The sequence below is a fragment of the Nannobrachium achirus genome (assembly GCF_963921795.1).
Source record: "Nannobrachium achirus genome assembly, chromosome: 18".
Classification (NCBI taxonomy): Eukaryota; Metazoa; Chordata; class Actinopteri; order Myctophiformes; family Myctophidae; genus Nannobrachium; species Nannobrachium achirus.
The window spans coordinates 2,036,008-2,058,435 of NC_137825.1; the positions used below are offsets into that span (position 1 = coordinate 2,036,008).

The 22,428-nt window shown below is 43.8% G+C and overlaps 1 protein-coding gene across 1 annotated transcript in view; it reads left to right on the forward strand.

Annotated features, from left to right (window-relative positions):
- The window catches only part of tanc2b (tetratricopeptide repeat, ankyrin repeat and coiled-coil containing 2b), a gene marked incomplete at both ends in the record, with an annotated part of 99,602 nt that extends 86,291 nt beyond the window's left edge, over positions 1–13,311 (forward strand). Inside the window, 4 exon segments of the mRNA XM_080746875.1 lie at positions 8,042–8,188; positions 9,859–9,959; positions 11,012–12,715; positions 12,717–13,311. Of these exon segments, the coding sequence (XP_080603001.1) occupies positions 8,042–8,188; positions 9,859–9,959; positions 11,012–12,715; positions 12,717–13,311 (2,547 nt within the window).
- Between the last annotated feature and the right edge of the window lie 9,117 nt (positions 13,312–22,428).

A 22,428-nucleotide genomic window follows, 5' to 3' on the forward strand; every position in this document is an offset into this window, starting at 1 on the left:
ATGGACCCATAAACACTCTCAGAGTTATGGGTCCTTAACAATAATAATAATACAAATAAATTGAGAACCACTGTACTAGTGGACTATAGTGTCATACATATCCTGAAGAAACCCTGGAGACTGGGACAGAAATTTAATCTCATGATCAAATTTTCAACATTGTTATGTAAAAACAAAATCTAAAATCTACCATGGACAAAGACAAGTCTCGCCACATATGTCAATGTACAGACATTGATGATCCCTGTGCCAGGAGATATGATGGGATATGTTGTTTTTGTGTGAGTTTTTTTTTTTTTTTTTATCTTTAAATGGGTATACCCCATTTGATGGTGTCCCATAGATGTTCAACAATGACCTATGACAGCTGAGGTCAAGACCTTTCCATTAACAGTTAGCCATTTCTAGCCTATGTAAGCCCTTCTGTGGCTGAATGATATGCCTTTAATCATGGACTCTAGGGTTCAAGATTCAGAGGTCATTATCAAAGCAGTGCTGCTGTGTACTGTTAGATAAGCATCATGGTGTGCCTGTCTGTCTGTCTGTCTGTCTGTCTGTCTGTCTGTCTGTCTGTCTGTCTGTCTGTCTGTCTGTCTGTCTGTCTGTTTGTCTGTCTGTCTTTCTCTCTCTCTTTATCGCCCGAGTTCAGGCCACAATGCATTTTGTTATACCCCCTCTGAAGAAATATAGGCCTACTTGTCCTCTAAGTTCCTGTCATTTCAGATTAGATAGACTAGCTCTTATTTAGGATTCAAAACATTGAAATTGAAATGGTCTTGGACTTTAAGGACAACCCACATTCGTTTATAATCGGCATTGTTGCGGCCTATCTTTAGTTTTTTGTTGAGTCAATGTAATGGTACGCTGGACCAATGAAGTGGCTAGTGTCCTCAGGGGTTGCTTATCAAGGAACTTTGACATTCTTGCTAGATACCTTGTTCACTATGTCAATGCCAATAAACTCCCCAGTTATACTCGTCTTGTTAACTTCCAAGATTAACGTAATGTTCATGCTTACCTGTAACTACCATTACATTCAAGAGAGACGCTGATAGTCCAATGAATGCTATGATCCTAATTAATTTAATTTCATAAACATTCAGATGTCCCTAACTGTAATGACACCTTACTGTCCCTTCAACTGCATACTTTATGTGGTCTTTAACCAGAGATGTTCTGTTTTTATCCCCAGCAAAGCATAATCCTTTGCAATGCATACAGAAATAAGGACATTTACAAGCTGACTCAATTTGTTTATTAAAGGTATAAAAACAGACTGATTATGCTTAGCTTCTCTGGTAAGGTCTTTGGAATCTATAGGCCCAATCCCATTTTGACCTGTGAGACAGTCTGTATCCACTTAAAGCTCTTGAGCTCGACCCATTTCTTTTGTAACTTGCATCAGTTAGATATTTTACATAATATGAACCCAAGATAGACTGTAATTGTGACACACAAAGATATGCCATAGATGTAATCGGTATTATACAATACTGATACATATGAGCACTCTTTGGGTTATGCACTCACTGTGTGCACAGTATATGCTTAGTTAAACTTCAGGAGTGGAGGCTGATCATTTGATCATGGCTGTGTGTAACTCAGTCATTTACCTGATGTTGAGTAAGTCGTTACCACAACCATGAATAGTGCATGATTTTGCTCTATAAATTCACAGTTCAGAATGAAAGAGAGGAGCAGAGAAGTCAGTTTGGGAAATATATAATAGTTTATCAATTGCTTGTACTAGACAAAGTTTAAAATCTATTTAGCATGAACACCTGCAGATCATGTCTGTCTGTCTGTCCGTCTGTGCGTGTGTCAATTATGCCTTATATCAATCTCCATATATTGCCAAGATCCCTGTTGTCATAAATATTGTGTCAGTCTCATGATAACCAGTGTGGTCGATCCCTGAGTGATCAATATTAAGCCCATATCTGGGAATGCCAATATGGACATGAACTTGTGACCGGGGAAATCACGCTCTTTCGAACGACCATCATTTCGACCGAAGGGTTAGCGACTCACTCCACGGAGGTTAGCGTTAGGGTGAGGGTTTGAGTCGGGTGTCGAAAAGATGACATGTATTAACAGCGACACGCTCCCCCTGTGACCTAACATACCACCAGATAAACCCAAGCCAGCCATCTACTATGATGGCCTGGTGTGTTTCATTTTTATTAAACTAGCAGTCATCTGTGTCTCACCTGTCTTGATTAGGGGTGATTAGGGAGTATCACATAATTAAGGATTGCCTACAGGAAAGGTCAACCCACTACACTTACATTGTTTTGGGCTGCTAGGTTATACCGGTATGTGCAAACAACAATGTGCAAATAACAAGGTTTAACATTGCGCCTGTGAATAAACATTGTTCTATGGACATGATATCCAAAGCTATGCTCATAAATGCGGTCTTGTGTGGACACAGCTCCACAAGTCCTTTATAAGACCTTTTAGTAGCTGTCGCTACTTCTTTCTTGTCTGTTTCTTGTCTGTGTGACAGGGTGCGAGTGTGTGTACTGCATCCTGTAGCTATAATTCCATCCACTGCCTGGGACTGTATCTGTGACAACAGAGCTGATCCCATAACCTGGGGGACATAACCTTGATAACAGAACCTGTGGCCGCATTTGCTAATAACTTCCAAACTTCACAAAACGCTAATAAAGTGAAAAATGACATATGTCACTGTCTTCCAAGGTTCCAAGGTAATAGAAAACTAAGAATAAGAAATGGTCCGTATTCCATAGAAAAGTTGGGGATTTCACCCAGTAAAAATGACCAGATTCTGTCACTTTTCATGAAATATCAGTTTGGACTGTCACCCAAAACTCTCACCCTAAACAGGCCCAATATATGGCAAAAGGTGATCATATGCTACATACAGTATAGGCCCTATTGTCATCTTCTCAAAATAGGTTATCAACATTCCAGACAGTATACTGCATGCATTAAGCCATATTCATACTTCATCCATATTTGATTAGTTATGCCAAGAAAATCGAACCATCGAAAATGGGACACCTTCAGATATGCCATAGATTTGATCTGTATTCTAGAAAAGGATAGTGCTCATCAGAATGTCCAGATAGGACATACGGTCATATTTGAAATACGCATGACAAAAATAAGATATAAAGTGATATTTAGAACACACACGACAAAGATTCCGTATATAATATCCTCATGATGTATATTGGGTTCATATTTGACCAAATATGAAATACCAATGACACTGGTCTGGTCTGTTTTGCCCAGTATAAATCACCCAATTCTGTGAATTTCCATGACCTATTAATATCATTTAAATGCCTCACCCAAAACAGGCCCAATGGCAAAATCTGTAGTAGGCCTAAGTATATTGTATAAGTTACGGTGACGATATATGCTACAGATATTGCCATTATTCTACTCAATATAGGGTGTCAATATATTCCTACACTGCAATACCTCATATTCATATACTTCTTATATGAGAAGGAAATGAATACTTCCATATTCCATATTTGATTAGATATGGGTTGGGCCAAGTGAATATTGAATATCGGAATCCAGAGTAAATATATGACTTTAAGTGATATATGAATGTAACATAGACTGTATTTGTGACACATTCATATACATACCATAGATTTGATCCGTATTCTAGAAAAGTTGTTGAGCTCAGATATGTCCAGGTGATATTTGGAACATACACATGACAGAAAAAAGATGTAACTGTATCCTTCTATAAAATATGTCCTCATGATGTATATTGGGTTCATATTTGACCAGATATGACATATCAATGAAATGTAGGATATATATCAGAAATGTTCTGTTTCGTGACCTATCAATATCAGTTAAAAATCTCACCCAAAACAGGCCCAATGGCAAAATATGTAGTTAGTATATTTTATATGAGAATATTTGATGATATATGCTACAGATATTACCATTATTCTACCCAAAATAGGTGTCAGTATATTCCTATATACTGCAATAGGTCATATTTATATGTTGTAAATGACAAGGAGATGAATACTTCATCCATATTTTATAAGATATGGTTGATGTCAACAAAACCTTAAATATGCATTAGAAATGGTCTGTATTTGGAAGTGGTTATGCTGTAAATATATGACTTTAAGTGGTATATGAAGTCAAAGTCTGATACATCAAGATTTACCAGAGACTTAAAGGTATTCTAGACAAAATAATGTGATCAGATATTTTCAGATATGACCAAAGGTCATTTACGGAACACATACATGACAAAATTAAACAGCTGCTTGTATTCATGAACATTCATGATGTATATTGGGTTCACATTTGGCAATATATGGTGCATATCAACAAAACTCAGGATATTTATCAGAAATGTCCGTATTCCAGAGAGAATCCAAAATCAGATATTTGGGGATTCTGGATATTTTAGCCCAAAGGTAATTTACGGACCACGTACATGACACATTTTAAATTATGCTTGTATCCTAGTATGATATATGGTTTTCATGATGTATATTGGGTTCATGTTTGACCAGATATGTTGCATATCAACAAAACTCAGGATATGCATCAGAAATGTCTGTATCTATAGGGAATCCAAAATCAGATATTTGGGGATTCTAGATCTTTTCGCCCATTGAATATGCCTCAGAAATGGTCAATATTCTCTAGCAGATCCACTGTAAAGATATGACTTGAGGTCATATATGAACTCACTATCTGACATATGAAGTATTCTAACTAAATATTGTGATCAGATATTTCCAGATATGACCTAAGGCCATTTACAGAACATATACATGACAAAAATAAAATGTTGCTTGTATCCTAGTACAACATATTGTCTTTATGATGTATATTGGGTTCATATTTGACCAGATCTAGCATTTCCATGGAACTCAGGATATGCATAAAAATGTACTGTTTCATGACCTATCAATATCAGTTAAATATCTCGTCCAAAACAGGCATAATGGTAAAATCTGTAGTACGTATATTTGATGTGTAAATCGTTGATGATATATGCTACAGATTATTTTAATCAAAATAGGGTGTCAGTATATTCATATATACTGCATTACGTATATTCATACTTTGTATATGGCAAGGAGATGTATACTTTGTCCATATTTGATAAGATATGGTTGATGTCAACAAAACCTTAAATATGCCTCAGAAATGGTCAGTATTCTCTAGCAGATCCACTGTAAAGATATGACTTCAGGTCATATATGAACTCACTAGTTGACACAACAAATATTTTAGACAAAATATTATGATCAGATATTTCCAGATATGACCTGAGGTAATTTATGGAACATATTCTTGACAAAATTAAAATTACGCCTGTATCCTAGTACAACATTTGTCTCCATGATATATATTTGGTTCATATTTGACCAGATATGGCATTTCCATGAAAGTCAGGATATGCATCAGAAATGTTCTGTTTCATGACCTATCAATATCAGTTAAATATCTCACCCAAAAAATGCCAAATGGTAAAATCTGTAGTAAGTATATTTGATATGAAAATCGTTGATGATATATGCTACAGATATTGCCATTATTCTTAACAAAATAGGCTGTCAGTATATTCATATATACTGCATTACGTATATTCATACTTTGTAAATGACAAGGAGATGTATAATTTGTCCATATTTGATAAGATATGGTTGATGTCAACAAAACCTTAAACATGCCCCAGAAATGGTCATTATTCTCTAGCAGATCCACTGTAAAGATATGACTTTAGGTCATATATGAACTCACTATTTGACACATCAAGTATTCTAGAAAAAATATTATGATCAGATATTTCCAGATATGACCTGAGGTAATTTATGGAACATATACTTGACAAAATTAAAATTACGGCTGTATCCTAGTACAACATTTGTCTCCATGATATATATTGGGTTCATATTTGACCAGATCTAGCATTTCCATGAAAGTCAGGATATGCATCAGAAATGTTCTGTTTCATGACCTATCAATATCAGTTAAATATCTCACCCAAAAAATGCCAAATGGCAAAATCTGTAGTAAGTATATTTGATATGAAAATCGTTGATGATATATGCTACAGATATTGCCATTATTCTTATCAAAATATGCTGTCAGTATATTCATATATACTGCATTGCGTATATTCATACTTTGTATATGGCAAGGAGATGTATACTTCATCCATATTTGATAAGATATGGTTGATGTCAACAAATACTTAAATATGCCTCAGAAATGGTCAGTATTCTCTAGCAGATCCACTGTAAAGATATGACTTTAGGTCATATATGAACTCACTATTTGACACATCAAGTATTCTAGAAAAAATATTATGATCAGATATTTCTAGATATGACCTGAGGTAATTTACAGGACATATACTTGACAAAATTAAACTTACGCCTGTATCTTAGTACAACATTTGTCTCCATGATATATATTTGGTTCATATTTGACCAGATATGGCATTTTTATGGAACTCATATATGCATCAGAAATGTTCTGTTTCATGACCTATCAATATCAGTTAAATATCTCACCTAAAACATGCCAAATGGCAAAATCTGTAGTAAGTATATTTGATATGAAAATCGTTGATGATATATGCTACAGATATTGCCATTATTCTTGTCAAAATATGCTTTCAGTATATTCATATTTTACTTCATTACGTATATGCATACTTTGTATATGACAAGGAGATGTATACTTTGTCCATATTTGATAAGATATGGTTGATGTCAACAAAACCTTAAATATGCCTCAGAAATGGTCAGTATTCTCTAGCAAATCCACTGTAAAGATATGACTTAAGGTCATATATGAATCAATATTTGACACATCAAGTATTCTAGAAAGAATATTGTGATCAGATATTTACAGATATGACCTAAGGTCATTTACGGAACATATATATGACAAAAATAAAATATTTGCTTGTATCCTAGTACACCATATTGTCTTCATGATGTATATTTGGTTCATATTTGACCAGATATGGTGCATATCAAAAAAAGTCAGGATATGTGACGGAAATGTCCGTATTCCAGAAAGAATCAAAATTCGATATTTTGGGATTCTTGCTCTTTTCGCCCAGTGTTACAAGGTCAGATCACCTAGCTACACTGAAATAACAATGTTTTTACAAGGTCAGAAAGATCACCTAGCTACGCTGAAATAACAATGTTTCTACAAGGTCAGATCACCCAACTACGCTGAAATAACAATGTTCTTACAAGGTCAGATCACCTAGCTACACTGAAATAACAATGTTTCTACAAGGTCAGATCACCTAGCTACACTGAAATAACAATGTTTCTACAAGGTCAGATCACCCAACTACGCTGAAATAACAATGTTTCTACAAGGTCAGATCACCCAACTACGCTGAAATAACAATGTTCTTACAAAGTCAGATCACCTAGCTACACTGAAATAAAAATGTTTCTACAAGGTCAGATCACCTAGCTACGCTGAAATAACAATATACAGAGTGCACAAGTGATGTTTCAAAATGGAGAAACATTGATCTAAAAATGCCAGGATGTTTTAAGCCCAAACTGCCAGGCTCTTACTGTGTTTCTGATCATCTGCAGACGTGTTTTATACCATGTCCAAAACAAACGGTGTACGGGAGGATCTCTTGTAACGCTGGGTGAAAAACAATAATGCCGAAATAATCCACTCCATTGCTAGGCTCGTTTGAATGTGGCTTGTTTATTGCAAACAACTAGATACAGTACAAATAGATTCTGAGATAATCAACCTTTCGTGGACGTCGATAATAATTAATACACATTTTCCAAAGTATTTGTATGTACAAGTGAGCAAGATAGCAGGCTAATTGGACTGGTTTACTTCAAAGAAACTACACAACCCAAGCTTCTACCAACGCATCATCCTGTTCTCTCAGTCCCCTCTTCAGTTTGATGAGTGCTTTTTAAAGTCTTTGTTTCCATGAATTTCCCACCCGAAGGGGAAGGTGAAACGTGAAAGAGTGTTTTTAAAGTCTTTGTTTCCATGAATTTCCCACCAGAAGGGGAAGGTGAAAGAAGCGGCCCAGCGCTACCAGTACGCCCTCAAGAAGTTCCCCCGCGAGGGCTTCAGTGACGACCTCAAGACCTTCAGGGAACTCAAGGTGTCGCTCTTCCTCAACCTGTCCCGATGTCGCAGGAAAATGAACGTAAGTTCTTCCTCAACCTGTCCCGATGTTGCAGGAAGATGAACATAAGTTCCCAGAGGCTCCAGCTAGACTTTGTTATGTGCCGGAGTCACTCGCTGGAATCATAGAGACAGAGCCCACAGGAGGATGCTGGGGTGGTGGTGGGAGCTTTACTCTGCACAGAGCACAAGCCAGAACAATGAGCTGTGAGCAGGGAGGTTTAAATAACCCTCCCCAGTCAGATGGAGAGAGCAGGTTGATGATCATCTGATCAGGAATTGGCTCTCCTTTGTCTGCCTGAACCAGCTCTGCTTGCTTGGCATCATAACCACCTCCTCTGAACATGCATGTATAAAACACTTATAGACACTTAAAGTATTCTTAAAAATCTCTTACATTTTGCCAAAATGTACATTTGTGCCTACATTGTCACAGTAGACTAGTCTTGGGCACTGCTACAAAGTGTGGCTTGTAGCCACTGAACGCCGTATTGTGATTGGTGCTGATTCGTTAACAAACTGAGAGTTTGTTAACAGGCACTACATCAGGGTTGTGATACATGTTCTTGTTTGTCATATCGTGGCAACAGTGCAAACAAATAACTGACAAGATGTTGTTTCGTTAGGTCAAGGGTCCACCCATAGAGACAAGATGTTGTTTCGTTAGGTCAAGGGTCCACCCATAGAGACAAGATGTTGTTTCGTTAGGTCAAGGGTCCACCCATAGAGACAAGATGTTGTTTCGTTAGGTCAAGGGTCCACCCATAGAGACAAGATGTTGTTTCGTTAGGTCAAGGGTCCACCCATAGAGACAAGATGTTGTTTCGTTAGGTCAAGTGTCCACCCATAGAGACAAGATGTTGTTTCGTTAGGTCAAGGGTCCACCCATAGGGTCCACCCATAGGGTCAAGGGTCCACCCATAGAGACAAGATGTTGTTTCGTTAGGTCAAGGGTCCACCCATAGGGTCCACCCATAGGGTCAAGGGTCCACCCATAGAGACAAGATGTTGTTTCGTTAGGTCAAGGGTCCACCCATAGAGACAAGATGTTGTTTCGTTAGGTCAAGGGTCCACCCATAGAGACAAGATGTTGTTTCGTTAGGTCAAGGGTCCACCCATAGAGACAAGATGTTGTTTCGTTAGGTCAAGGGTCCACCCATAGAGACAAGATGTTGTTTCGTTAGGTCAAGTGTCCACCCATAGAGACAAGATGTTGTTTCGTTAGGTCAAGGGTCCACCCATAGAGACAAGATGTTGTTTCGTTAGGTCAAGTGTCCACCCATAGAGACAAGATGTTGTTTCGTTAGGTCAAGGGTCCACCCATAGAGACAAGATGTTGTTTCGTTAGGTCAAGTGTCCACCCATAGAGGATTGTTAGGTCAAGGGTCCACCCATAGAGGATTGTTTCGTTAGGTCAAGTGTCCACCCATAGAGGATTGTTAGGTCAAGGGTCCACCCATAGAGGATTGTTTCGTTAGGTCAAGTGTCCACCCATAGAGGATCGTTAGGTCAAGGGTCACCCATAGAGGATTGTGTAACATTTCATTTAAAGTTATAAAACATTAAAACCCTGAAAACGTATAATTATTGGGAATACAAAGTCAGCATCACTGAGCATAACACTTTGTGTTGTGTTGTGTTGTGTTGTGTTGTGTTGTGTTGTGTAAACTGAAACCCTCTCTGTCTCTCCAGGACTTTGGGATGGCTGAGGAATTCGCTACGAAGGCTCTTGAACTGAAACCTAACTCCTACGAGGCGTACTACGCCAGGGCTCGTGCCAAACGTAGCAGCAGGTACCGGCAACACACGCTTCGTATGCTTTGAGGTGAAGCTGTTACCACATGGTGGCAGCAAGCACTTATTCACATTCCATCATTATCAAACGCTTTTTCTGCGTCTAATGAGATAACGAATGCAGGAGATTTTAGTGTTTTGTTTTTAATCAAATGCATTATTTTCTTATATATTTAGATGGTTCATTGCACATTAATACTTGAAAGTGAAATTAAACAGCTAAATCAGCATGCTAGATTTCCCTCCATATTCCCCATTGCTATGTTTGTAACACAACCATACAAACATAGCAGAATTACAGAAGAAAACAACAACCTAACCTAGTTAAGAATATCAAAACTATAGTGTAACTTAAAAAAAAGGTTTTTGATTGATTGAATACAACATTAGCATTTTGCTGTAAAAAGACCAGGAAAGTACAGTTCAATACAAGGTCTACTAATAGGATTTAAACCCAAGAAAGCTATGGCTTGTTTCCATCGGGGTCCTTAGTGCTCAATTCATTTGAAACTACTTTGACCGCTATTTACAATTTAGGCGTTTAGTAGACGTTCTTAATCCAGAGCTTCTTAATCCAGAGCGATTTACAATAAGCAAGGCATCAATACATCAACAATACATCAAATGCATAGAAATAGTAATCTCAGAAAAGGGACGTAGGTAGACAGAGCTCACAACGCCTCGCGTCGCGAGGCGTTGTGAGCATGTAGATCTGCTATTTTCACAATTCTACCTCTATATATTTGACAATTTGGACAATGTTTAATTTGTCATTTTAGAGGTATTAAAAAGTCCTTAAATTGTCACTTTAGAAATGAGCAGATACCCTCTATACACTTCTATACACTTTATGTTGGTTTGTTTACAGTTGAGTGAGAAAACAATGTTGCACATTAAGTTAATCATCTGGGGTGATCGTGTGTGATGTGATGACGTCATCAAACTGATAAAGTCGAATTCAACTCAAATTTTTACTGAGTCGAGTCGACTTGCAAAAATCACAAGTCGTTAATGCCCTACTGTGGTTGTGTGTGTCCCGGTTCCTTCACAGGCAGTTCCCTGAAGCCCTGGAGGACCTGAATGAAGCCATGCAGCAGTGCCCCAACAACCGTGAGATCCAGCGTCTGTTCCAGAGGGTGGAGGAGGAGGTGAGGACGTACGGCACGGAGGACATGATGGCCCTGCAACCCTTCCAGCAGCCCCCGCCCTCCCCTCCCCCCACCCCGCCCCCAGAGGAGGAGGAGGAGGAGGAGGAAGAGGAGGACGGGGAGGAGGAGTCCCTGTGCCTGTCCCTGCCCCTCCCCCTGGCCCTGCCCCCTCCCCCGGAGCCCCGCCTTGAGGACATGGAGCCTGTGCAGGACCTGTTCGAGGACGAGGACGACTACCTGGTGCAGGAGCTGGAGTCCATGACGGTGGGTCTGCCTGAACAGCACCACCACCTGGTCAACAACAACCACCACACCTCCTCCTCCTCTTCATCGCTGCCCGCCGCGGCCCCGAGCCCCTCGCTGTCCCCCACCCAGATGTACGGAGGCTCCTCCTCCTCGCCCTACGACCCCTACCACCACCCCCACCCCCACCAGCACCACCAGGCCCAGACCTCCTCCTCCATGTCCTCGCCCACCCGCCCCACCTACCACCGCTCTCCGTCACCCTCTGCCCTGTCGCCCACGCATCACCATAACTCCTCCCACTACGCCTCGTCCCGCTCGGCCGCCCACAGCCCACCGCTGCAGCACGACTCGCCCGTCCACCAGCCGTCCTACCGCTTCAGCCCCCCGCTGCCCATGGGGGGCGGGGGAGGGGGAGGAGGGGGGATGGAGCACCAGAGCCCGCCCCCGTCGCCCCTGCGCCGCGCGGCCCAGGCCCAGTACCGCGCCAGCCCCCCGGTGGAGGCGGTGTGCCTGTACCGCTCTGCGTCGGGCTCCCCGGTGCAGCGCTACCAGACGGAGCAGCTCCCCGGACGGCCCAAGTCCCCGCTGTCCAAGATGAGCAGCCAGCGCTCCTTCCAGATGAGCTCCCAGCAGCACCACCAGGCCCAGGGCCTCTCCGCGCAGCAGCACCACCAGGCCCAGCAGGGCCTCTCCGCGCAGCAGCACCACCAGGCTCAGGGCCTGCGCCTGCAGCCCTCCATCGCGCAGATCGTGCGCACCAACCAGCCCGCCACGCTGGGGGGCAACGGCGGCTACGGCGGGGGCCACTCCATGGGGGGCCACTCCATGGGGGGCCACTCCATGGGGGGCCGCTACCAGGGGGGCTCGGTGGACGTGGTGGAGAGCCGTCTGGTGTACCAGCCGTCTCTGGACGGACGGCCCCCGCTGCAGGTGCAGGCCAGCCTGAGCGCCGGGGCCCTCTGTCAGCACGGGGGGCGGGGAGGGGCCGGGGAGGCGGAGCTGCCCCAGCGCCCCTCCTCTGCCTACCGCGCCAGCAGCGGGGGTCCGGGGGGAGGCGGGGGCCCGGGGGGCCCCCTGCGCTACGGCCAGACGCCGCAGATCAGCCGCAGCCAATCGGCCGCCTACTACCCGGTGTCGGAGCACGTCATGACGCCACAGTGCCAGCTGGGCTCGCCTGAGATGACCCCGCCGCACATGGGGGGGGGCGGCGGGCGGCGGCCCGTCAGCGCCAACACCACAGAGATGAAGCAGCACGGCGCGCCCACGCCACGCCCCCTCATCCACTCGCAGAGCGTGGGGCTGCGCTTCTCGCCCTCCAGCAGCAGCATCGCGGGGGCGGGGGGGGGGCCCGGCCCCCCGGGGCCAGATGGAGATCCCCCTGCAGGGGGGCGTGGCCTACGGTGACGACCTCTCGCCCATCTCGCCCCCGCAGGGCGGGGCCTACCCGGGGGAGGCGGGGTCCACGCGCTCTCGGACCACGCCCTTCATGGGCATCATAGACAAGACGGCGCGCACGGCGCAGTACCTGCACCAGCCAGCGGGGGGCCAGCGGCCCTGGGCCCTGACCTCCATGGACACCTCGCCCACCTCGCCCGGGCAGGGCGGGTACAGCCCGCCCACCTCGCTGGGTAACATTGCCTACTACAACAAGACCAACAACGCCCAGAACGGCCACCTGCTGGACGACGACGGCTACTACGCCCCCCAGCCCCCCCCCTCCTCCTCGCTGGGCAAGCTGGCCAACGGCGGCTCCCGCGGCGGCCTGGGGGGCGGCGACATCCTGGAGCGCGTCAGCCAGGCGCCCACCTACCCCGACGTCAAGGTGGCGCGGACGCTGCCCGTGGCCCAGGCCTACCAGGACAACATGTACCGCCAGCTGTCCCGCGACTCCCGGACCCAGGCCCCGCCCACCTCGCCCATCAAACCAAAGAGACCGTTTGTGGAGTCCAACGTGTGACCCCCCCCCCCCTGGGGGGCGGAGCCCCGTGTGGGGGACAGGGAGAGAGAGAGAGAGAGAGAGAGAGAGAGAGAGAGAGAGAGAGAGAGAGAGAGCAGGAGACCACAGAGAATGTTTGGCTCTACAGCAGATGCTGCTGACCTCTTGTGTGTGTGAGTGTTTGTGAGCGTGTGTATGTGTGTGTGTGTGTGAGGGTGTGCGCATGCACGCTCACGCGTGTGCGTGTGGCACGGAATCAGACTCCTGGTGAGGACATAAGGATAAGATCCCAGTCCTGCTCCCAGCGGGGAGGCAGACACAAAGCGGACACAGCAGACTGGTTCTAGGACTAACGACTGATATAAGAAGCCATCATTTGGTCTCGTTGTGTTCTTTACGAGGGGAAAAAAGGACACGTGGGATCTCGTACGGCGGTCAAGGACACACGCCGTATCTACGAGGTTGTGTGGCACAAAGCCAACGCTGCGCGCGCCAGACTGTGACAGCGGATGCAGGAAGCCGTGTGAACTCTCTGTGCTTGTGGATTTCTTTTCTTTTTTGCGTATCCATCTTCTGTTCTTTCAAAGTGTGCTCTTAACAAAGGTTGCTCCAGTCATAGGCTCTCCAGTCATAGGCTCTCCAGTCATAGGCTCTCCAGTCATAGGCTCTCCAGTCATAGGCTCTCCAGTCATAGGCTCTCCAGTCATAGGCTCTCCAGTCATAGGCTCTCCAGTCATAGGCTCTCCAGTCATAGGCTCTCCAGTCATAGGCTCTCCAGTCATAGGCTCTCCAGTCATAGGCTCTCCAGTCATAGGCTCTCCACGCCCCCATCTAGTCCTGGTTTGCGTCCCGGTGTCGAGCGGCCGGGGAACCACGTAGCCCATCTCCCTCCGAGCTCGGAGATCAGCCGTCTCCGGCGAGCTCCCGGCGCGCAGGTGTAATCGGGGCTTAAACGTTCTGTGTAATACAATATCCTATGTCCGATACTGTAAATTGATCACTGGGGGGGGGGGGGGGGGGGAATAATAATAATACTAAGCAACGCGACAACTCAGTACTTAAGAGAAAAACGACAATATTTATAATTAAGTTATATATTGTACATAGATATACAAAAACATAGTTTGGCGTTGAATTGTATTCTGTTGAAAACCCTGCCTTCACAGATGGGTGTGGTCAACCTGACAGGGGGGGGGGGCAACAAGGGACAGGAGACCAACTCTGAGTGACAGAATGAACTCCATTGTTTCATATTTCACAAAGATAAACAAGCTTTTTCGTCCATCGCCGTTCCGTAGAGTCCTCGCTAATCTCAAGCTCCCTCCCGTTCCGTAGAGTCCTCGCTAATCTCAAGCTCCCTCCCGTTCCGTAGAGTCCTCACTAATCTCAAGCTCCTCCCGTGGGAATGAACGAAGGAATGGAGTTGGTTGGAGCTCACAGCGAAAAGGTTTGCGTTTTGGACGAACGCATCGACGCACAAGTCCCGAAAGTTGATCGCAAAAATAGGAAAACGTGCATGAGCGCGCCTTTTACGAGATCTCTGGGTAATGTCTGAGTTGCTGTTATAAAAAATGCTTTCTTTTATTAAGTTGCATGTAACGACGGGGGAAAACGCACACGTTACGAGAATATATTTTTGCATCTTACTGGTTTGTTTCCTCTTTTGTTTTTTTTTCCATGATTCTCTTTTTCTTTTTGTCCCGAGGTTTGCAGGCTCAGGTAGACGGATGCTCTACTGTACATACAATGTGTTCAACGTGTTCTTACTGTAAACTTACATATAAAACAGTTCTTACTGTACACGTATATAATATATATATAAAACAGACCTCATGATAATGCCTTAGAGTGAAGTTAAACTAACTGCCAAGGCTTCAATCTCCTAAACCTTCCTCCACATCTTTGACTTAAAAAGAAAAGAAAAAGAAAAGCTCCCAATCAATAAAGAAACCTTTGAATCCTTGCTTAACTGTGTGCTCGTCAGGACAAGAATGAAGGATTTGTCGTCATTTCTTTTTTTCCGTACGAGCCAGCGAGACGGTTTCGCAGACTAATCCACGAAGGTTTCTCTCTTAGATTGCTGTACTTCAGACGCTACAGTTATGGCCAAGAGTGCAATACATTTATTTTGAGTTTGTTTCCGCTACATGGGTTGTAAACAAAAGAAAATCTTCTTTTGACATTATTATATAGGCTCCATCCATCCATGTGTCATGTAACAACTCATAACACCTACCGTATAATAATAATAATAATATCTAATAATGTGGTGATGTGATCTCTGAACAGGATGCTTTACACTGTACTGTATGTCGTTGCACCGGACACAGCCGTTTCTATAAGCTCACAACACAGATTGTAGAGCTGGCTGTTAGCGGTGCGTCGCGCCGCCGCGCAGACTAGTATAAACCAAGTAGAGTACAGATAAATATTAGAGTATAATACAGTACTGTATGAGAGACTTACAGTAAGTTTATAACCAGTGTTGCATGGCTTATTGAACACCGCCCCAAGACTTTTGAGCAGGAGCACGCATCGCTCACGCACACACGGCGATTAAAAACAACCCTTAAAGCTCCTACACCATGCATTTAAAAATAGTTTATATAACATTTTTTGTGTCCCAAAAAACGTTTTTCAAAAGGTTTGAGCCTAAATTACCATTCCTGAATACAGAGCCCCTGTCATTTCTGCCTGGCTTTCAGAGCATTTTCAGCTGCAGTACCACCTTGTCCTGATTGGGAGGACTGCGCTATTGAGCCAGTTTTGGCCCCACACTCCTCCCCACCTTCTGCTCAGCAGGCCTGCCCACCCCTCCCCTCCCCAACCCTCTCCCAGCTCCTCCTGCCTCCTTCTCAGGCCAGTAGGTCCCGATTGTCACTTCACAATCGGGACCTTTCTCAGACAGCCCGTTCTGAGACCTGCTTACACAGATCTGCCCATAAACTGAGAAAGACACAATGGTCAGAAATAGGACTTTGTGAGGATAGAACTTGCTGGTGGGACACCAAAAAAGTACATAAAAACTGGAAAAATTAAAATTCATGGTGTAGCCCCTTTAAGTTCACACTTCAACAACAACTTCACTCCAGGCTAGTCTAAGCCAGCGTGGAGGCTGGATGCATATCAACGCTCCACTGTGTGACCTGCTGACTGCTGCAGTGTAGGTGCCAGCGTGTGACGTCATTAAAACACTTCCGATGCCAATGCCAAAGACTTCCAGGAAGGTGATAAGAATGACTGCGGTACGGTGCGACGCCACGGCCCCGTTATCACGTCCAGAGACGTGTTACCTGGCTACCATGGTAACAACCACTGGTGCCGCTGCGGCGGCTGGTGAGCGAAAGAACTTCACATCCCATGATGCAACTCGGCTGCCATCATCAGGAAGCGTCTAATCTCCATAGGCTCCTATTCGTTGCGACGGCAAAGAAACGGCTTAATCTCCGAATCTACATCCAAAAAAATGCTTTGATAGCAGAGAAACGCATTTTTCCACAGTGACACTGAGCCGCGGTTAGAATGTTTCATTTCCGTGTGAAAGTAAACTCCCCGGTCGGGTCAACATCGGGATCTTAGTGAATTTCCACAACATGGACACGATCGTGGCTTCCGGGGCTCTTCAAAATAAAGCGCAGTGAATGGCGGCACTCTGTATCCAAATAATTACAAAAATAATGGCATCCCAAATGTTAAAACAGCGTTCCCACCGAAGCATGAACTCACCGATGCAACACTGATTATAAGGTACTGTATGGGGAGACACCCAAACACTGCTTTACACAAACCACTGTCAACTAAATAGGGTTTCTTTTCATTGTCTCCACCAGCTGAAGGCTTGGGGGAGAGTATGTTTTCGCCTCCGTCCGTCCGTGGCGTGCGTCCGTGTGTCCTCCAGTTTGTTACCAGCTAATCTCCGGTGCTGTTGGCCCGGTCGCTGCCAAACTGAGCACACACACTCCCTGGATGCCAATTCAGAACCTCTGCCCCACATTTTTCACATGGGCCTGTTCTAGCGCCACCAGGAGGCCAATTTGTGCAAAACTACCTTTTGGCCAGTACTCCTACAGATTTTGTCCAAAAATCACGCAAATCGGTAGACAGTATCTCTACAGTCATGTGATCGACATGGATCTGTCTGATTGTCCATAATTTTCCATCCTGATTGGCTGAGATTGGCTTTCAAAGTTTGTAAGATTGGTCAGTTTTGAACAAAATGCCTCAAATCACGAACACAGCGTGCGATTTTTGTGAAATTTCCACGCACGTTCCCACTAGGCCCGAGGCAGAAATGCCACTTCAAACTTTTCAAATCAGCCTCATGGTGGCGCTATAACAGGCCGCCTGGCCTGGTGGAGACCTGTGCTCGGAAGAGCACTGCTTCTAGTTAGGGTTTCTTTTCATTCTGTCATCGTTTTTTTTTTAAACGTATTTTTGAACCATATTCTTTTTTTACGTTTTCAAACCATCCTCTGCACTAGCAAAGCCTGTGAAGTTATTTAACTGAGAGTGCACTTTATGTCTGTTACTTATGCTTTTATTCTTGATGATTGAGCAACTTTGGAGAAAGTGGAACGCGCGACGCCATGCCCCCCCCCCCCCCCACACACACACACACACACACACATAGATAATATATGATTTACAGATCTGTGCAGAATGAAAATACTGTATCCTGTACAACCGGCAAACGATTTTAAAAGCAGGTGAATAATGTATAGACATTTATAGCACAGGTTGTTAAAATGCCGTATTGTGGGTGTGTACATATATTTCTACCACTTTTTGTGGTCACATGTTCAGATACTGGATTCTGATTGGCTTAAAACAGTGGTAAATCAGTCAATAACCTTGAGTTGGCTCATGGACCCCACCCACTGTTGTGTTGCAGTTGATCGTAACTAAATAACCTTGCAAGTTACAACTGTGTTTTCTTTCATTTATATGGTAGAAGTGGTAGAAAAGCAATGTACCATTCGAGGGTCGTTTGGCAACAAAAACAGTGGTAAATCAGCCAACAACCCACTCCCTCTCATGGTAAATGGCTTACATCGATCGTGCTCCCTGAGATCATGCTGACAATGCTCACCACAACAAGGACAAATTAGACTTCTTCACAGATGGCCAAATAAAAAAATACACAGATTATTATTTTCTGAAATTACAGATTGGTTGATTGCATACTTTCCAGGCACCTCAACCATGCGCCACTCTCTCCAGCTTAGACCATTTGCTTCCGTCATTTCGTCCGATCTTTACACATTCAAGTATACGTTCAACATCATCCCATCGTTCCAAAATAATCGACCGCAAATCAGCGACATGAACCCTGGCATCGTGATGACTGGGTGCGGGGTGCGGGGTGGGGGGGGGGGGGGGGGGGGGGGGGGGGGGTCGATGGCAGACGAGAATAGCCGAGCTTCAAGCTCACGCTGCGTCGCATTGTGAGCTTGTAGCTTGTCTGTTTTCGCAAAGGTCGCGTACTTTGATGTGCATACGGTGTAGCGTCTGAGTTGTGGTTTTGTTTGACATGGCAATACAGTAAGTCTGTAGGAGCTTTGAGTCCTATGAGCGATATAATATAATATAATATAATATAATATAATATAATATAATATAATATAGGAGTCCTGTATGATAATAAGACGCTAGAATCAGAGACGGTCTCTTTTAAAACTGTCTGTTCTCATCAAGCCTCCTAGAGAGAGATGTCCATCCAATCAGGTATGGATGTGTAATATAATAATATAATATACTTCATTTAAATACGGGGGACTATTGGTGGGGGGGGGGGGGGGCTGGGATTTTTTTGTTTTCTCAACTGTCGATGTATATTAATTTTTCCCGCTGTAAATAGACAGAAGCATGTGATATCCTCTCTAAGCAGAGCTCCAGCAGTAAAACCCTGTACAGCAGAAGATGTTCAGATTCTGGTGTTTAAAAGATTTTAAAAACAACGTGGAGTCCTGACTTCCGTCCGTCCGTCCGTCCGTCCTTCCCTCCCCACCCCAACGAGAATATCGTCTTCCCCCCCCCCCCCCTTTTTTTTTCTTTGAACCTCACCAGACAAAAAGCAAAGACTCTCATGAAAAAAGAACGGAAAAAGAGATGATTTTATTTTATTTTATTTTAATGTATTTGCTTGCTGAGCGGAGTTTCTCTCTTGTCTGTAAATGTGAGCTTTCAGATCGCTGTGATTAAAAAAAAAAGAAGAAAAGAAAATGTTTAATTAAAAACAACAAAAAAGAATGTGGTTTTTATCTCATAACTGATTGTAACCTGTACAGTCATAACAAAACAACAAAACATGTATTGAAAGAAATAAGATAACATATTTATAAATGGTTCAAAGCTGAAACGCGCCTGCATGTTCGTTGTTTTTCTACTTCAATGAGAGGGTTTTTCATATCATGGATATCATATGGTGTTGGTCAGTGGTTCTAGAACAGGGGGTCCCCATATGGTGTTGGTCAGTGGTTCTAGAACAGGGGGTCTCCATATGGTGTTGGTCAGTGGTTCTAGAACAGGGGGTCCCCATATGGTGTTGGTCAGTGGTTCTAGAACAGGGGGTCCCCATATGGTGTTGGTCAGTGGTTCTAGAACAGGGGGTCCCCAAATGATAGCAAAGGGTGCATTCATACAGTATAACGGATTTATCCAATAAGGAGCTTTACAATGACTGTGCATGACATTCACACACACACACACACACACACACACACACACACACACACACACACGCACACGCACACACACACATTCATTACATTCACCCATTCACACACACATTCATTACATTCGCCCATTCACACACATGCATTACATTCACCCATTCACACACACATTCATTACATTCACCCATTCACACACACATTCATTGCATTCACCCATTCACACACACATTCATTACATTCACCCATTCACACACACACATTCATTGCATTCACCCATTCACACACACATTCATACAGTGATGTCAGAGTAAACCATGCTTGGCACCAACCTGCTCATCAGGAGCAGTTAGGGATTCAGAGTCTTGATAATTAACACCAACCTGCTCATCAGGAGCAGTTAGGGATTCAGAGTCTTGATAATTAACACCAACCTGCTCATCAGGAGCAGTTAGGGGTTCAGAGTCTTGATAATTAACACCAACCTGCTCATCAGGAGCAGTTAGGGGTTCAGAGTCTTGATAATTAACACCAACCTGCTCATCAGGAGCAGTTAGGGGTTCAGAGTCTTGATAATTAACACCAACCTGCTCATCAGGAGCAGTTAGGGGTTCAGAGTCTTGATAATTAACACCAACCTGCTCATCAGGAGCAACTAGGGGTTCAGAGTCTTGATAATTAACACCAACCTGCTCATCAGGAGCAGTTAGGGGTTCAGAGTCTTGATAATTAACACCAACCTGCTCATCAGGAGCAGTTAGGGGTTCAGAGTCTTGATAATTAACACCAACCTGCTCATCAGGAGCAGTTAGGGGTTCAGAGTCTTGATAATTAACACCAACCTGCTCATCAGGAGCAGTTAGGGGTTCAGAGTCTTGATAATTAACACCAACCTGCTCATCAGGAGCAGTTAGGGGTTCAGAGTCTTGATAATTAACACCAACCTGCTCATCAGGAGCAGTTAGGGGTTCAGAGTCTTGATAATTAACACCAACCTGCTCATCAGGAGCAGTTAGGGGTTCAGAGTCTTGATAATTAACACCAACCTGCTCATCAGGAGCAGTTAGGGGTTCAGAGTCTTGATAATTAACACCAACCTGCTCATCAGGAGCAGTTAGGGGTTCAGAGTCTTGCTCAAGGACTCTTCCACACTAACTCTGGGGGAGCCCGGTTATCTCAACAGTAAACAAACCAACATACAGTGTGAGTGTATACACATTACACAATTACAATTTAAGAACGTTTAAGGCCTTTTTAGTACTTAAAATAACATTTAAACTGAATAAGACTGCTGTGTCAAAACAATACAAAACAAATTGGCACACATTGGCCAATTTGTGAAATATTACCTAAGAAAAAATACATTTCAATTGCTGATGAGCTTGTAGATCTGATATTTTCACAGTGGAACCAACAGAATGAGAAATTCAAATATGATCATTTCGGTGGGGGTTTTGGCCTGAAGGTTTTTGACAGCCACTGGTGTAGATCAGGGGTTCCCAAACTTTTTGTGTCTCAGGGCACCCCATAAATGTTTTTTTTTAATCCGAGGCACCCCTAAATTATAATTTTCACTCCCAGCACCTTATATTTATAGCATATCGTCGTTGTCGGGTGGAAACCTTGTATGTCCAAAACCGTTCGTTTTGTATTCATCATCTTTAAAATGTACTAAACTAGTGAAAACAGCAGATCTACAAGCACACAACGCCTCGCAATGCGAGGCGTTGTGTGCAGATTGGCTGTTTTCACTAGTTTTGTGCGACAGTCTTGTATGATGAAGCAGGGCAAAATACATGAGGAGACACAAGGTTTCTGCCCGACAGTGACGATATTTTAGTGATTATGTTGCGAGGAAAACGTTGAGATAATGGCCATTTTGGTTAGAACTGACTGACAATGACTTTGTACTTCAAGTTTAAAATGATACTAATAATATTTTTTCAAGTGTCCAAATAATTTCCAAATATTATCAAATGATCTTGTGGCACCCCTGGACTGCCGTCACAGCACCCCAGGGTGCCCCGTCACCCACTTGAAAACCCCCTGCTGTTGATGCTGCATTCTACAGTATGTCAACGCTGAGCGTGTGTCAGCGATGCTGCCATATCATCAGCAGAGGCATCAACATTGATTGATTGATTGATTGAAGACTTTATTAGACGTTTGCATAGGAAAGGTTACATGAGGTCAACTAAAAGGATAAACACCACAAGAATGATGTAGGCTTGTCCTTTTCAAACTCATAAATGACTGACGATAAAAACAGTAGTATGCAGAAAATATAAAAGATATATCAAATGTAAAAAAACTAATAATAAACAATAAATGGTATTTACACACTTTTCAACCAGTTTGGAGCGGCAGCCTCCTGTAAGTGGTTTTTCAGAGCGGTTTTAAAGGAAGTTAGGGATTTGCACTCCTTTAAGGCCTTCGGTAGGGCGTTCCAGATTTTAGCGGCACAGCA